Source organism: Symsagittifera roscoffensis, chromosome 1 (genome assembly GCF_963678635.1).
Source record: "Symsagittifera roscoffensis chromosome 1, txSymRosc1.1, whole genome shotgun sequence".
Taxonomy (NCBI): Eukaryota; Metazoa; Xenacoelomorpha; order Acoela; family Convolutidae; genus Symsagittifera; species Symsagittifera roscoffensis.
The window spans coordinates 82,296,012-82,314,094 of NC_087062.1; the positions used below are offsets into that span (position 1 = coordinate 82,296,012).

At 33.9% G+C, this 18,083-nt stretch overlaps 1 protein-coding gene across 2 annotated transcripts in view; it reads left to right on the top strand.

Annotated features, from left to right (window-relative positions):
- The window catches only part of LOC134857106 (beta-alanine transporter-like), a 47,251-nt gene that overhangs the window by 21,970 nt on the left and 7,198 nt on the right, over positions 1 to 18,083 (top strand). Inside the window, exons 4-5 of one of the 2 annotated variants that reach the window (XM_063873471.1) lie at positions 128 to 400; positions 2,379 to 2,537. In XM_063873471.1, the coding sequence (XP_063729541.1) occupies positions 128 to 400; positions 2,379 to 2,422 (317 nt within the window). In that variant the 3' untranslated portion in view covers positions 2,423 to 2,537. The remainder of the gene's footprint in view (positions 1 to 127; positions 401 to 2,378; positions 2,538 to 18,083) is intronic. The other variant, XM_063873472.1, reaches the window with a different exon arrangement.

Sequence of the window (18,083 nt, forward strand, 5' to 3'; positions counted from 1 at the left end):
AACTTTTCATCAAAAAAAAATATGCTTCCAGTTTTAATCCTATTTGCCACAAATCGGTATGAAAATAAAATTAGCAACTTATTCACAATCGATGAACGGATCAGTAAAACGTCAGTTTTCTGCCAAGGTATCGTGGGCCCGATGATGCCCAATTACCTTCTCTACGCTCTATGTCGCTTCATTGCTTCCTGGGGTGTCTCCGGCTACATCGTTGTGTGCTACGTTTATTTAGCTGAATCTATGGACAACAGAGGGCGCGCCTACTTGGGTGTGGTGGCCATGATGGCCTGGAGCTGTGGTGGTAGCGCAATTGCTTTTTTTGGGAAGTTTTTGCGACACTTTCTTGTGTTTGACTGGGTCAGTGCTATCTCGTTTGCAGCCATCGGTTTTATCATCTCGCGTAAGTTTCTAATCTCTCTCAGAGAAGTTTCGAAAAGGATAACAACCTAAAGCCAGGCAAACCAGATGCTCTTAAGTAAAAACTGGCATTGACGTATCAGTGGTGTCCGCAGAATATTATGACGGGGAATCTTTGAAACGTTTTTCTATAAAGTTTTGACTCCTGACCTTCGAAGATCAGTAGTTCTGTTTCAAAAACTTTGCCAAAATTTTATTATGACTTCTGATGTTGTAACAGTACCAAAACTCTTCGACGCAGGCGTTTATTTGAGGAACAAGTTCATCTTGTTGAGCTATTTTTTGAAGCCCAAGGTCGAAAATTACGCTTTTCATGACGCTCTAATTTGTAAATGTTCATTATCAATATCTTCAGTACACCAAATACCCTTTCATTTCGTTTTTTTAAATTCAAAAATTGACAACTGTACCATTTGCTCTAACTTTGCCCAGAAACGACCGCCTCCTTTGAAGAGCGTTTTTAAAACCATAAAATATAGCACAAGATAAATTGCTCAAAACACAGTCGAGGAAATAGTTTGCTGCTTTATATACCATAGTAGTACATTCCATTTTCACTAAAAAATTTGAACTTGAAATTCGAATGTTCATTTGCCCGAAACAAAATTATTTTTATTATTTTTATTTTTATAATTAATTAGGACCAATAATTAGGACCCAAAAAATTGGAATTAGTAAGAATTTGTATCGTGTATCTTGTTGTTAAGATAAGCTTAGCAAGATTCTAACTAGGGGGATCCTAACTTGAGTGGAAGTTTTCTTTCGCTTACAAATTTCTAAGAAAAGGATCCTTCGATAAATTACGGTCCCACTTCCTAGGATTTTGTTTTCTTGGTCCCCCCATAGGATCGGGGACACGATACAGTACTACGTTTTGTTCAATTCAATGTGAGTTAATTCCAGTCCTTTTTAAAAAAATAGTCTTTTTTAAAAAAAAAACATTGAAATGGATCCTTTGGGGCAAAAATGGCAAGCAGAAAACCAGAACTGTCCAGTCTAGTTTTTCACAGTTGGATCAATCATTTCATCAGCTCCATTGGGAGCTTAAAAATATAAGTTTTTTTAACAATTTTTTGAAAAAAAGGTAAGTTTGGACTTTGAATTTAATTAGGGATGCTCTAACGCCTATAAGTTTTAAAGTTTTAGAGTGAGAAACAGCCATTAGCTGGCCGGTAGGTTTCATAATTTTTTAAGTGCTTGGTTAAAATTATTCATTATAATTTTTCATGGTTCAAATTCTTTCTGATTGTAAGCGGCAATTTTTTAAGTTCTTAGCCAGGGTTTAGAGAAGCTGTTTTTTAGGCAAACTTGACCAGGCCTGAAATTTTTCCTCCCCATTTTAGTTTGAGACTAGTAAAAGCTTTGCGCAAAATCAGTTTAATTGGGGCAGTACAACAGTGCTTAAGTACAACAGTGTCGAAATTAAACAGTCGAAGTAAAACAGTGTCGCGGGTTGGAGCGGTTTTGCTCTACTCAGCCCCCCCCCCCATCCCTCCTTAGAGGTATCCCAAACTACTGCTACTCTCTGAAATAAGCCTACAGCATCGGGACGTCATTTTAAAAATAAAATTTGGCGAGAAAAATTTCTAAGCCAATGCTGCTCTCACAAAATCAACTGATCATTAGGTCAAGTAAAATCATTCAGAAAACAAAACGAAATTTGAATAAGGACATGTTCTGAACCTGAACCAAATAACTTCGCGCGAGATTTTGTTTTTTTGCAAACCTTCCAATGGGACCGTAAGTGGGGGCGCTTCGTGCGCGTCAAATTTGAGGATGACAACCGAATTGTTTGTATTATTTTTTTTCAATTTAACTTTTGCCATTTTTAAAGCTGGATTCGGAATTTGCGCTTAAAATACATCAAAAAAAAGCCATAGATTGTTGTCGAAAGCCGTAATCAGGTAATTTGAAAGCCACCATTCTAAAATACTACTATTTCGTTTTACTTTCGGGTTTAGTTTGTGCAGTGGAAAGTCCACCGTTGGCGCTACACACAGGGTGACGACTACAAATTCTACAAGGACATGATGTTCATAGCCAAGGTGAATGGACGGAGGCTGACGGCAAGAGGACAAGCGCGTGATAGTCACGTGTCCCAAAGCAGCACTCGTAAAACTGTAAGACATTTTAAGCTCCTTTTTTTTTCTTGATTTTTTTGTCAAATTCATCACTGAGAGCTTTCATTTTCCAGTCTTATGATTCCTTTTATCCATTAATCCCAATGAGACACCTCGTTTCTCTTGTACTCATAGGGGAATCATAATTAATATTGAACCTAAAGCATTTTATGAATTACAATCTGATTATGATATAATAATCGGTAATATGGGTTAGTTCTAGGTTCAATATTACTTATATGAGCCCCATATGAGTATTTGAGATCATTCGAAGTGTCTCATTGAGATTAATGATAACTAGGCGTAGACGATTGGAAACTTTTAAGAGCAAAAACTTCTCTCATGATCCTAATTTTCAACATATAATTAAAAAATTCTTGAATTTTAAACCGTGTGAGTTAGGACCGAAGTGTATAACTCATAGAGTAATTTCGGATAGGGTACACCGTCTGCTCGTCACGCTATCTTATTTTCGGCCGGATAGATTCGTGCAACTTCTTAGTCTAATACCAATCCTAATCTTACTCTTATACTATCTAGTCTCAGGTTGTTTAACTAGTCTCTGCTAGGCTCAATAGATCTAGGGTATACTGGTTTATTGCGGTTGCTGAAGTCTTCTTGGAGAGTCAACTAATTTCTAAGTTAAATTCAAATCTCTCTGGTGCTGAAATTACAAGTAATTTCAGCACTTACAAATAAGTGGGTTGTTAGTTTGATGGATCATGATTGGTTAATATTAAATACTTTACAGTGGTAAAATATCTAATTTATCCAATCATAAAATGTAGTTTAGATCAGGTTCCACCCATCCGGGTTTTACAGAGTTTTTTAGAATAGTCTTTCTGCAATTCAAAGGATGGATGATGGACGTTGGTATTTGGCGAACATCTTATTTCTTCTGGGTTTTCTTATTAGAGAAGTCCCAGATTCAATCGTTGTGTCTTCTCAAGACAACGACTGGGTTTTCGCAACAAACTCAAATCTGATTTCAGAATGGTTGGCTATGTCAGGTTTTTCTGTTTCATTGATGAGAACTTCTTTGTGTTTGACCCTGTCTGGGAATGGCGTGGAGATTGTGTGTGGAGGGGATGCCTGGTTACTCGGATCTGTACGTATACTTGAACATCGAGGTGGTCATTGTTCTAGTTCAATGAAGTCCTTTTCTGCGAAGTCAAGTCGTACTCTAAATCCTTTGAGTTGTGATTGTGGGCGGCATATTGATTGTGGTTGGCCATTCTTTTTCGAGTGTAGTGGGTTCATTTTGTCTTTGGATGTTCGTCTTTGGTGTTGTATGCTGATCTATATATTGCATAATATAATTTACATTTTATAAAACTTTTATTAGTTTAATGTTTTTTAATTATGATTTTGGTTAGTTGTTTTCACAAAAGCTTTTTGTTTTAGTTCAGTTATTTTGAAGAGTTACTCACCCTTGAGTAGCTCTTATTAAAAATAGGAGTATGTGTCACAAAGCGTGGATGTAGCGCGGTGGGTTAGGCCGGCTATAGAGCATGCTCAGGACGTCCTCTTCTGGTGGGTTAGGCCAGGAGTGGGAGTATGATAGCATGCGGTTTTTGTGAGAGGTCCTGTTATGTGACAACGTTTTATGTTGGGTTTGTTGTGGTTTTTCTTATGTTTTGTTGGTTGTGTCCTTTTTTCAAAAATCAAATTGTTTGTGGTATGGGTTTGTCTTTCGACTTTTTTGTGTTTTATTATTTCTTTCTTAGACTTTATAATAGTCTTCAAAAGAATAAATTATCCAGTTTTAAACTGGGTTAATCCGGTTTGGGTACCGTTGGTTTCCTTTTCTTAGTCATGCTGTTATGCTATGTGTTGTGGTGTTTAGTAAGCTGCATTGGTTAGTTTTGTTTAGTATATAATTCCTTTCCAACCGGGTTAAAGGAAAGTTTGAAACTTGTTATCGTGTGTTAGAGTTGTTTAGTGTGAAAGCTTGAAACTGAAATTCATTATTTAAACAATTCTTTGTGGGCGAGCTGTGCGAATTTGGATAGAATTCTTGTGCGAGTGAATGAAAATATCAAAAGGTTAGTACTGCATTTGCTTCTTATTAATTTAATTCATAGAATTTCAATTTTACTGCTAGTTGTTGGGGAAAATTAAGTTACAAATTTTCATCATTATTAGATTTACTGCATTTGGGAAAAAATTTATAAATTAAATTATTGCATTGGTATTATTTTTATTTAATTATTTGGTGCAAAAAATTAATAGAGTTTTAAACAGTTTGAAGAAGTTTTCATTTTTCATTTTCTTTTGTGAATTGTTCAGATGATCGTTGGATGAAGGCTAAAATTCTAAAGAAGACATGAATAAAGAATGGTTAGTTTCTAATTTTAATAACTAGTTACTAATATGTATAGTTCATACTTACCTGTTAGTCGTCGGGGAAGAAACCGTGGGGGAAGATGTCGTGGATGAGATCTGAAGTTGTTAGTAATTTAGCTAAGATGCGGATGATATTTTCAGTTTGAAGCAGTGGCCAAAGCAATTGAAGTGCTTTAATGGTGGTTAGTTCTTCAGTGCCAACTGCAAACTCATAAGGTGTGTTTTGGATTAGATTATATAATTTGTGATTGAATTTAGTGTTGTGGATGAATTCTAAAATAGGGATTTCTATAGGTTGAACAAATTCGTGTGGGAGAAGAAAGGGTCGGGATTCTTCTGCGTTGAAGGTCTTGGTGATGGGACAAAAAATATACATTTGGGTTATGGGATCATAATTTCGAAAAATACCATGAAGGTTAGTATCTTTAATGCAATATGTGAAGTTAAGAAAGAATGGTGAGGTGTATTTGGAATTGATGAATTGAAAACGGTGGTGTGGTTGTCTGGAGGGAGTGTGTAGGTCGAAGTGATTTTGGATAAAACGATAATATGTATATGTGTGAGTTTGTTTAGTGCGCAACATAATATCGTGTGAGCAGTGCAAATCTCTTTCATGTGGTGCAAGGAAATGAAAGGTTAGTGAAAATATTTGGAAGCGTTCTTTAAAACTTTCGTAAGCTTGTGTGTCTGTTAGTGCTTCTGAAATGATGTGGTCAAATTTGCGGTCAAAGATATTGAGTGTAAATACATATGGTGTTTTAATGAAATTTTTTTTTCTGTGATTTGTGGGTTAGCGAAGCGATCGTCGTCTAAGAATTGATCTTGGTTAGTTCTGATGATGTTATGATCGTAATATTCTAGCGTATATTCGTTAGCTCGGGGTGCAGTGTATGTTTTTAGTGATTTTTTATATCCGATGTAAGTAAATTGTCTAGGTGTTAGTGGTGTAGTGAGTCGATATAGCATGTCCTTATTTCGTTCTATATCGATGTGAGTGTTAGATAAAGGTAAGCAAAGGGGATTAGTAAAATGATAATATGAGGTCCAAGGAAGGGTAGGCATTAAAACGTGTTCGTCTACAAAGTTACGTGTCTCGTTAGTGTCGTGAGGGGTGTTTAAGGTGTATTGTGGAAATGAGGGTAAGGTGATAGCTAAAAATTCTTTTGTATTAGTGTGATTTGGGTGATTTATATATTCACGGGCTGTTCCTGGTTTTGCTGGGAAAGGATGGTTGGGGAACTTTCTTTTAAAAGTGCGGTAAGCTCTATTAGTGCTGAGTGAAGATTCAGTAGATGTGGATGATGGTGCTAATGATTCGGTATAAATTGAAGAGAGTGTAGGGGTAGGAGGGTTGGATGAATCTATTGTGGATGAAATTTGGTTTATGGTGGGGGTATCAAGGTGGTAGGGTTGTTGTTGTAATGTAATAAAATTATCTAGTTCTGGGGAGATTTGGGGGGTATCTGGAGAATTGGATGATCGGTCTGAATGATGTGAAGAATAGGTTGGAGTGACTTGGGAAGCATAAGAGGGTGTAGAATTGGTGGGGACGGGGTTATTTGGTAGCATTGGTTGAAAAGGGGGGTGGGAAAAAATTGAGGGGTTGGTGTGAAAATTATTGGATGGAGATGGTTCAGAGTCGGCAAATTCATCGGGGGTTTCAATATTCGGGTTATTGAGTTGTGATGTGGAGTATAAAACTGAGATGTGTGAATTATTATCGGAATTCATGCCTGATGTTACGTTACTGGTTGGGAAATCGGGTGGCGGGAAAGCAAAAAGTGGTATTATTGTAATTGGAGTAGTGAGGTTGGTTGGGTGGGAATTTGAACGGTGTAGGGATCCAAGTTGTCGGCTCATCGTGGGCTAAAAAAATTTTTATTTTGAGACTGAAAAGCGGTGGTATGGGGTTGTTCTATAATTTGTTCATAAGTATTTTCATCTTGTGAGTGGCGTGTCATTATATGTTGGATGGGACTTTGTGATATGGTTGGTCTAAAAATTGGATTATGTGTTATTGCTAAGTTTCGAAAATTACGTGGGACTAGGGATAATGGATGGTTATGTGGTAGGGGTGGTAACTGTGGTGCTGTTGGCGTTGTGTCTACATTGTTATGTTCTTCGTCGTATGTGTTCTGTCTTGTTGCTATTTTTGTGTTGTATTCTTTTATTTGTGCATCTCAAAGAATTTTGTTTATTGATGTAGAAAAAATTCCAAAAAATCCTGCAAATAGTATGCGTGCTACACTTGCTTGTCTATTGACTTGTGTGTGTATAGCACATGTGTTATAGATTCCTTTTAAGAGTGAAAAAAGAAATCCAATAAAGTTAAACATTGCGTATAAAATAGTCAGTTTTTCTAAGATGTAGTAGGGCCATCCTAGAAAATCAAGAATTTCATTCTTGAGTGTAACAAAGCTAAAAATATTGATAGGTGATATATCTTGGGGACGGTATTTTTCACCGTTTAGATATATATAATCTTTAATGTCTTTAAAATATCCGCTATAGTCTTGCGTATAGATGTCTGCAAATCCTGCGGTTTCGGCAAGTTTGCGTAAGTTTTGGTCATTTGATTGTCTTTGTATTGTGTCCATTTGTGTTAATAATTCCTGGAATTGTTGTGTTCTAATGTGATGTTGAATATCTGATTTTGAGTATATTCCTATTGATTGTAAGTCTATATTTGGGTTTCGAGCGATAGCGCGAATGCTTTCTGGTGAAAATTTTTTGAGTGATTGCATTAATGTGGGATATGGGGTGAGAAGGTAATATTTATCTTCATCAGGGTTTAGTTGTACTACATTGTGGCTATTTTTTGATCCACATGGGACTGCGGTATCCCAGAAATAGGTTCTTCTTGAAAGTGTGTCAACGAAATGTACTTTGTTCTTATAAAAGATAGGGATTCTTTTATAGCATCGTTTGTCTTCAAAAACGTATAGTGGTGATACTTTTTTGTTACAAGTATAAAACCATAAAATGTTTCCTTCATAGTCTAAAAAATTTGATCTATTTCCTGATAGTAAATATCCTGCGTAGGGTATTTTTAATACTGCTAGTGCAAGTGATTGTAATATTTGTGTTCTTTCTAATTCGCATAGTTGGTGTAGTGTTTCTAATTCAGAGAGTGACATTTCTTGAAAAATTCGGCTAATCGTGTAGTCTAGTTTCATATCTAAGTGAATATCATAGTGGATATTACCGAAATATGTACTATTCATTAGTGATAGTTCTTGTAAACGTGTGCTTTGATCGTCTTGGGGCTTTAAATGTCCACCAGGTTGACCTGTATTTTTTTGAAAATGAACTGGTATGTATGATGTTCCTTCATTTGGAGGATGACTTGTGGCGTATGGGTCGACTTTTGTTTTTCCAGTGGTCATGTCGAATCCTTTTTCGTATTCAACTAGTATTTCGGAGTATTGTGTTTTGTGAAGTGGGTTTCTGTATTTACATGCAAGTTCTGTTTCTTGATATATTTGAAAACGTGTTAATTTATTTTCTATATTATGAATGTTTCTAAAATTAGAACTTATTTTTCGTAATGGATTTACTTGTTCATATGGTATTGATTGTATAAAATATTTTTCGTGAAATTTTATCATACGAGCGTGTATTTTTGCTACTTGAAATGTTGTACATGTGTCTTCGGGGAACCAAACAATTGTTGCTTGTGTTCTTGTTGTAGGGTCACAATAGCCTTGGTCCTTTTTTTAAGGTAATCTAATTCCTTGATAGATCATTGTGTTGTCTGATAAATCTCGTGTGAGTTGAATTTTTTCGAGTTGTATTTTCCAATCGAAAAACATTATTTCTTGGTATCCTTTATTTTTTGTGCCTGCTTTGCAGTTTGATGGGTTATTTATACCAATGTGTGGTATCCAGTGTTTATCGTACATGTCATAGGTTAATCGTCCGTGTGCGCCGTTATATTGGTACTTTTCATCTAATTTTATATGTCCTTGATATCTTTCAAGTTCTGCTTGATGTACAGAATCTGAAAAAACTTGGAAATATACTAACTTTCTATCTGTGTTTTTATTTTTTGTGATGTTTAGTCGGAGTAACTCGTTTTTACAATCTTCGGGATTGAGATGTAAAAGTCGTTCTATATTACTCTGGTAGAATGATTCATGGTCAAGTCGGTTTTTATTTCCGTTTGAGACTTGTGAACAATGTACTTTCTTTTCAGAAAATGTTGCTGTGAATTTATATCCTATAACTGTAGTTGCTCGGGCTTTTGAATAGAGTGTCGCTATTACATTTGTTGTTTCTATGGCTTGTGGTTCTGTTTCGCATTGTGATACTTGATTTATTGCATATTTGTGTAGTGTTTTTTGTTCGTTTTCTTCACAATCGTAATGTGTTACTAATAAATCTTGTGGTCCTGTGCGGGGGGAAGGGTTTATGTTTTGATTTGAGGTTATTAGAAAAAGGAGTTGGAGAAACATTAAAATTTCTAGAATATACATGTGTATGACAATCCTGAGTATGGGTTATAAAATGTGATGTAACCAATTGTCTTTTTGGTATATCTGTCGTATTTGTATATTACTTCAGTTGTTATAAATGGTGGTGGTAGGGATTGAGCTGTTATATTTGGTGGATTTAATGGATAGGGATGTTGAGTAATGTTGTTTAATTTAACCGTGATTTCAAATTTTAATTGTAGACTATTCTGTTGGAGTATTTGGATGTTATGAGCACGAATATCTTCGTGGATATCTTGTCTATATTGTAGTCTGTTGAGTGCCCAACTGTGGAGTCGGTTACTATCTTGATTTTGTCCAAATAATGGTGGAGGTGCTGTGAATGTATTCCAGTCTAGTCTTAAAGGAATATTTGTTGATGATTGTTCTCGATATCTAGCGTCGAGGTTATTTGGGAAATTTAAGTTAAAAGGTGGTGGTGAAATCTGGCTTATTGATGGTGTTGATGTAGTGATAATGTTTCTGGTAGTGATGAGGATGTTGTTGTATCCGTATAAATATCTATTGGATCATTGACTAAATTTAGTTCACCTTGTGTAAATGAATGTGTTGTCCAATATGGTAGTCGTGATGCTTGGTTTGGGGGTTTAAAGGGATTTTCACGTATTTGTTCAGATGTTGGTGTTGAACCTAATTAATCTGATGGTAGGCTTGAGGTGCTACGTTGTGAAAGAATCGTAGGGGTTTCTGGTAATATACCAATGGGGTTTTCTGGAGTGTTTTGTGATGGGGATTGAGGTATATCAAAATGAACTCGGGGAGTTTGAAAATTTCTGTTTCGTCGAGGATGTATAATTTGTCTATTTATTTCGACTGTATTTTGGTTTTGACTAGGATTTCTTATTCTACTTGATTCTTGTGGTAGTGTTGGGTATAAGTTATATGTTGGTTCGCTTAGAGGTGCTTGTCGTTGAACTGGTTCTAGTGGTTCTGATAAGCGAGCGTGTCGTTCTTCAAAGGTATATGGGTTATCTTGAAAGGAAATTCGTGTAGATGTTTGAGAATTTTGGGTAGTTAAAGGTGTTGTTGGGTTATCTTGGGATGATGTCGGTGAAGACTGACTATGTGACTGTTGGGTAGCAATTTTTGATAGCTTTTTTGGTCTATTCTTTTAGTGAAAAAGTTTATGTTTATTATAGTATTCTTCTAAAAAAAGAATTAAGAGAATTGTTGCTAGGGCGAATGTGATGATTGCTTTTTTTATACATTTGCATATTGTCAAGATGAGGGATGAGAGAAATGTTATAAAAATTACAAATAGTAAAAAAAATATCGGTTCTACTAAAAATGGTTCGTATCATTTAGATAAGTTTTTGTGAATCGTACCTGTGGATATAGTCAATAGCTTTTGAAAGTTGGAGGTATAGTTCAAATAGGGAATAGAAAATTTAAAAAATAATGCAAAAAATGATTAAGATTATTACAAAAGGTTCAATGATATCAAAAAGAAATATTATAAAAGTTTTAAGTATCGTAAAAAATTGTTTGAGGTTTGTGATAATTATAGTGACTGATTGAGAGAAGAGCATTTATGAAATGACTTCTTGATCGAATATTTTTTGTTGTTTGGGGCAATTTTCAAGTGTGGTCGGATTATTTATTGGTTTTTTGACAAGTGGGTTGAGTTTTGTGAAAAATTGTTGGGGGCAATTTTTATGGTGATCGGGAGGTCTTCTTTGTCTTTATTTTCATTTGTCAAATGATCTGGGGTACTTTTGAGATTTTTATACTTTAGGCTAATTAAAATGGTCGTTCTTTTACTTTAGGCTAATTTAACATATTTGTTTGGGGGATATTTGAGGTCTGGGTTGGGGAAATATTGTTGATCTTTGGTTTATTAGATAAGGGAGGGTTATGATATTATGGTGATATTTATTTTAGTTGTCAAGTTGGAGTGGTTTGCTTATTTTTGACCTGGAGGTCGTAAAGTTATAGTTATAGATATGCCTGGAGTTTAATATTTTTCGTCTAGTTGGTTTGTGTTAGAGTTATAGAAGGTGACGGATTGGATGAATCCTATTGGCTAATTTTGAACTAGAATCGCTGCGTGTTTGTCAGCATGTTATTTTGAAAAATGAAAGTGTAAAATGTTTCAGAGGTGCAAAGATTATTAAATGTAGAATTAAGGTTGTTTTTGAAATTCAACTTTCTTTAATATTTTAGATTGTGGGATGAATAATTTATAATTTTTACGTGGTTGATTTCTAAGTCGTGAGGACTCTCTTTGTTCTGATTTGTCGATTTGTTCTTGGGGTATTATTTGTTCTGTCATTTTTCTATTTTTTCTTTCTTTTTGAGATGTATTTTGATCTAGATTTTTTGTATTGTTTTTTGTGGTGGTTGATTTTGTTATTTGGTTTTTGAGGTGAAAATCTTTTTGTTCCTTTGTTGTATTTTCCGTATGTGGGTCATTTTGAATAACTTGTAAACCTGTAAAAGAATATAATTGAGTTAGTTCGCGGAGTGCGTATTCTTTTGGATAATAAGGTAATAGGTTATTTCGGTGTTGAACGATTTCTTTTTTGTCTGAGTCGGTGATTTTATATGTGACATCAGTGGGTTTTGCAATTATTTGGTATGGTCCTTTACGAAGGGGTTGTAATTTTTTTGAAATTCCTTTTTGAGTATTAAAATTGGGTATTAAAACAAATGTTCCAATTTTTAAATCGGAGGCTGGTGTAAAGCGTGAATTTATTTGTTCATTAATGTTTTGCCTTTGTAACAACCTTTTTGTTACTTTTTGGTAAATTTCATTGTGTTTTTTATCTCTGTTTAAAATCCATTCGGTGTGTGTACCGGAGGCTAATTTAAGAATTCGTGGGTGATGAAAATGATCTTCATCGTGTGTATGTAAAGGTAGGTTATAACAGATTGAGTCTTTATTTGGTTGACAATAACCTTGTGCGTTTTTATGAGAGTTTGCTGTAAACATTATTGGTTTGCGTGGTTTTTGGTTAAAAACCATTTCATATGGTGACATTCCTAGAGTTGTCGTAATTTGTGAATTATATGCTAAGGGAAATAATTTTACATCTGCTGACCATTCGGTGTATTTTGTATCATTTCCATTGATGATACATCTGAGATATTCTTGTAATGAACGGTTCATACCTTCGACTAAGCCGTTTGTCCAAGGTGCGTGAGATGTTCGTGGTTTGTGTTTGATGTTATATAGATGACATAGTGTGATGATTTCATTATTTATGAATTCTGTACCGTTGTCTGTAACTAAAATTTCTCGTAGTCCGAATTTGGCTATCCAGTGTTCAAAGAGTGTTGTGTAAGCGTAATAAGCGTTACAATGTGGTACTGGGTTAAGTGCTACATAATGTGTAAACGCGTCAACAATTACCATAATGTAGTAGTTTCCTTCGGATGAGGGTGAAATTGGTCCTTTTGTATCAAAGGAGATACGGTGGTTAAAGTACAAACTTTGTCCTTTAAAGTCTTGTTTTTGTGCTATTTGTTTTTGATTTGGATAAGGTTTATTTAGTTGACATACTATACAATCATTGCATAGTACTTTTATCCAAATTGGTGCATTTGGGAAATAAAAGTTTTGTATGAAATTTGAATATGTTTTCTCTGATCCAGAGTGTCCTTTAATATTTTGTGTATGTGAAATATTAAAAGCTATAAGAATCATACTTAGAGGGAGACAGGGAACTGTAGATTCATTTAATTTGTATTCTAGAAGGTCTGTGTTTTCGTTAATTGTTGTATTATTGAATTTTCGAAAATATCGGAGGAGTGTTTTATTTCCTAAAATAGTTGTATCTGCCTTGACGGGTTTAGTTTTATATTTGTGCCATGATTTTAGTTGTCTAATTACTGGGTCAAGATTTTGGTATTGTTTCAATGTTGAAATTGTAATTGTTTTTGTTGGGGGGAGAAAAATGTTTTCTATTTCTAATTTAGATAAAGGGATTGTATCAAGTGGGTCATGAAGGTCAAATGTTTGATTTATTGTGTATTTTGAATCGTTTGTTTGTGGTCCTGATAAATTTATTTTATCAGTTAGGTTTTCTTTTTCAATTAGTGGAAAAAGGTCTTTTTTATGCGAGTGTTGTTTTACTCTTTTTTGTTGGGTGTTATTTTTTATCCATTGTGAATATGGGATTGGTTTAAAAGTTGATGTTCCAAGTAGGTCAACTTCATAGTGATTATTTTGACAATCTAAATAAAGTGGGAAGTGTTGTAGATTGTTTATCTGTGATTGTTCAACGTCAGTTTTTACTGCATATTTGCATTCTAGTCGGGGTGATGTTTCGTTTTTTGCAAGGTAGAATTTTATATTTTTGGGTATTTCAACTGTGGTTTTACGTGTAAGTAATTCCGGTGGCATATTTCGACTTAATGTTTCTGGTAATGCAAGATTCTTTCCTGCTGTCCAAACTATATGTAAGTTTGGGAATTTCATTAGAATTAGTTGAAATCTATAAACTCGGTGATTTGGATTAGATTTTTGTGTAAAGAGAAAAATGATTGGTTTGTGATCTGTGAATAGAACTGTTGGATGTTTTGATCCAAGTATCAGAAATTCATATTCTGTAAGTGTATAAATTATGGCTGTACATTCTCTCATTAGGGTTGAGAGTCTTAGCTCTGCTTGAGTGAATAATCGAGAGTTTGCTGATATAAGGTTCATTTTGTTTGTACCATTATGTGATTGTAATAACGCTGCGCCGATGCCAAAGTTCGAAGCATCGCACATTGCATAAAATGGTTGATTTGAATCTGGAATTGTGTTTGAAATTTGTTCAGTTAGGATTTTTTTAATTTCTTCAAATCGTGCTTGATGTTCTGTGTTCCATTCAAAATTATTTTGTTGTCTAAGTATATTATAAAATGGTCTTAGGTATAATTGCATTTTATAGACATATTTACTTAAAAAATTCAACATTCCAAGGAATTCTTGGATTTTCTTTTTGTTTGTTGGTGGTTGGAGTTTTTGAATGGCATCAATGCGTGATTTTAATGGGGTGATTGTTTTTCTTTCTATATTATGTCCTAAGAATTTTACTCTTGTCAAAAAGAAGTGTGATTTATCGGGGGCGGCCTTCAGATTTTCGTTCTGAAGTATTTGGTGATATTGTTCTAAAACATTGAACATTTCTTCTTTAGTCTGTGATTGCATAAAAACATCGTCTAAATAGGTGATTGCGTTTTTCTTGAGTATTAGTGGTCGAAAAATTTTGCTCATAAAAGCTGAAAATGCTGCTGGTCCTATGGATATTCCATAGAATAAGCGGTTGAATTCATACTGTTGGTTTCCAATAACAAATTGTGTTAAACGTCGCGATTGTTCATCTAATGGCATTTGATTGTATGCACTATTCATATCTGCGGTTGTAAAGTATTTTCCGTTTATTTTTGTTAAAATAACTTGTATTGGTTCAATAGGCTAATTACACTTTGATTCATCTATGAGTGAGTTAAGGTATCTAGCGTCGAGAACGATTTTTAATGATTCTCCTTTGGCTAGAATGATAACAGGGTTGATAAATGTGTTACCTTTTGGTTGTTCTTCTTTATTTACTGGTGAGATTATATTGTATTGTTCTAAAATATCAAGTAATCTGTTCACTTTATCGTGTAAATGAATTGGTACTTTACTTGCTCTTTGTTTTTTGAAAACTGCGTCTGGTTTTAATGGGAGATGTAGTGATGAGCTGATTTTGCCAACATCAAATTTGGATGTTGCATAGACTGATGAATATTTAATTAGCTGTTTGGCTAATTTTTCAAATTCGTCTTGTGTTATTTGTGAATGTTGGAAATTAAACATTGTTAAAAATTTCTGTTGATTCTCTGTGTAGTTATTTATGTTGAATGTCGGTTTGAAATATGGGGTTTTTGTGAAATAATCCGTATTTCTTTTTTCGTTACTTATTATATTATTTATGGATAATTCTTCATTAAGAATTGTGAATTGACAAATATCTAATAATTGGAGTATATTATTTACGCGATATGCTTTTTCGTATATTGGTGATATTGTAGCGTTGGTTTCGCAATCGCCTAAAAATCCTAAAGGTAGTGTTACTTGATAGGGTGTATTGTTGTATACATGTAGAGAAATAATATCTGAATTCGAGTTTTTCAAATATTTTCTGGATGAAATTGTGATTTTGAAAAAATTATGGTTTGAATTCAAAATCTGACATATAGAGTTGTTGTTTGTTTTGTTTTTTATCATATTGGTGAACTTGTTTTATTGAAAAATTATATATGTTTCCTGATAGTGGTTTCAGGTGTTTTCTTTGTTGGTTATATATTGGATAAAATTTTGAAAAGAATGGTGGTTGTTTGTTTAATCTTTGAAAAAATGTTAGGGATGTGTCTTTTGCTTTTGTGTATTTATCTTTGATTAGTATTTTACTGTTTAATATGTTGATTGTTGGTATATATTTAGAGATAAATGGTATTCCAATGATATTGTGTTTAATATCAGTGATATGGAATATTTGTTTAAATGGTTTAGTTAAAATTTTATTTTGCTCCATTGTTCTTGTGGGGAGAAGAAATAATTGAATTTTTCCATAGTTTACCAATGTTGATCCTTGTGCTGTTGCTAGTTTACTGGAGGTTTCAAGAGGTGTTAGCTTTGGGTGTAAGGTTTTTATTTCATTCCATGTGGGAATGTTTATTATATTTGATTCTGCTCCTGAATCAATTAGAAAATCAATTTCAAGATCTGGTGGTTGAAATTCTTTGCTTCTTGGACTTTCTAAAAGAAATGGTATTGTCCAAATTTTTTCTTTGGGTTGTTCTTTTTGTATGTTTTGATAGATGTGATTTGTATTCAAGCATTTTGTTTTGTCATTCTCATTGGGTTGATTTGTAGTGTTAATTTCATTAGTTTTTTGCGTCGTCGGTGTGGAATGGATGGGTTCAATATAATAATTGTGAAGGAGTTCTGATTGATTTTCATATATGTGTGATGAAAATGGTTGTTCATATATAATAGGTTCATAGTCATTTTCGACTGCTATCATATTGATGGAGATAGTGTTTTCTGTTTCACTTTCTGAGTCTGATGATTCACAGTTTATTTGATTGAGTTGTAACATATCATTTACTGTGTCGTCAATACCTGGAGGGTCTGATGTTGTTTCTGGATTTGATTGTACTTGATTTATATTCCTTTGATGTTTGGGTGTACTACTTCTATGGCGATTATTAGAATTATTATAATGGTTATTATTCCTGTGTGGTGATTGGGAATAATTTCTATAACGATTATTATAACTTGAATGTCGATTTTGTGAATTATTTCGTGATTTGTTTTGGTAATTATTGTTTGGTCTGTTATAGTTCGATCTATTATATGAGTTATTTCTTGATCGATTGTTCGGGTAATTCTGGTTTCGGTTGTTTGAATAACTTCTATTCCGATTATTGGAGTAGTTTCTATTCCTATTGTATGATGAATTTCGTGATTGATTGTTTGGATAGTAATTGTTTCTTGATTGGGAATTAGATCTAGGAACAAATTGTGTTGTATTTGAATTTGATCTGGAGTAGTTATTTCGACTATTTGGTCTATTGTAATGATTTTGTGATGAATTTTGCGTATTTCTTCGTTCTGGTGATCTTCCTCTATAACTTGAGTTATATGGTGATTGATTTCTTGTATAATTTGTATTGTTCGGGAGTGGTTTTCCTGAACTGTTGTTGCTGTACACAGTTTTGTTCGGTAGATTTTGATCTTTTTTCATGTATTGATAGAATGATTTATTTGGTTCTTTATATTTTTGAGGTTTATTTTGATTGTCTTGCTGTTTTTGTCTACATTCAGAAATACTATGTCCGTATCGTCGGCAATAATTACACCATTTTTTGAAAGATGGTTTGCCTTTAAAGTTTGGGTGTTTTTCGTAAATATTGAGTATTTCAGTGATTTTTTCAACGAGGTCTGTATCTGATTCCTGTATATTGTTGATACTTGTGGTATTTGTTTCGATTCGGTTAACATATTGTAATTTCAGATTTTCTGTTTCTTCGAGTTTCATTGTGACTTCTGCTTGTTCTAGTTTGTCTACTAGTTTTCGAAAATCTAAATCGGGTTCTCGAATTGAAGAAGGATGGGATGCTCTCTTTTTTATTGCTATTTTTCTTAATTGCGGTGTTAAGGTCATCATTAAGATTTCTGTCATCTTTGTGTTTTTATAGTCGTGTGTATTTAATGAATATGCCTTTCGAACTAGTGTTTCGATGCGTACTGCTAATTGCTTGATGGTTTTATTTGGTAATCTGCGAATTTCATTACATAAAACTCTTTGTTGTTGTTTGTTTCTTTCGGAGTCAAACATTTTTGAAAATTCTTGTGTAAACCTTTTCCAATTTGATTTTATTTCTATGGGCAATACTGAAAACCATTTTTGGGCTGCGCCATCTAAGGTTGTTTGTATCAACGCTGTGCGTCGATGTATTCAATTTTGATGTAGTGGTATATTAATTGGTTCAGGTCCTATATTTAAAATCAAATTTGCTGTTACTGCATTTAAATAGTCTTCTACAGAATATTCAGGGTCTGTTCCTGTGAATACCATTAAAGGTTTATTTGATGTTATTGATGATCCACCCATAAGGTATGGATTCATTGTCATTTGTAATGATTCTGCTGCATTTGGCATTTGAGAAAAATTTGAAAGTTGATTTCTTGTTATTTCGTGTTGTTGAAGATAATATGGGAGTGGTATTT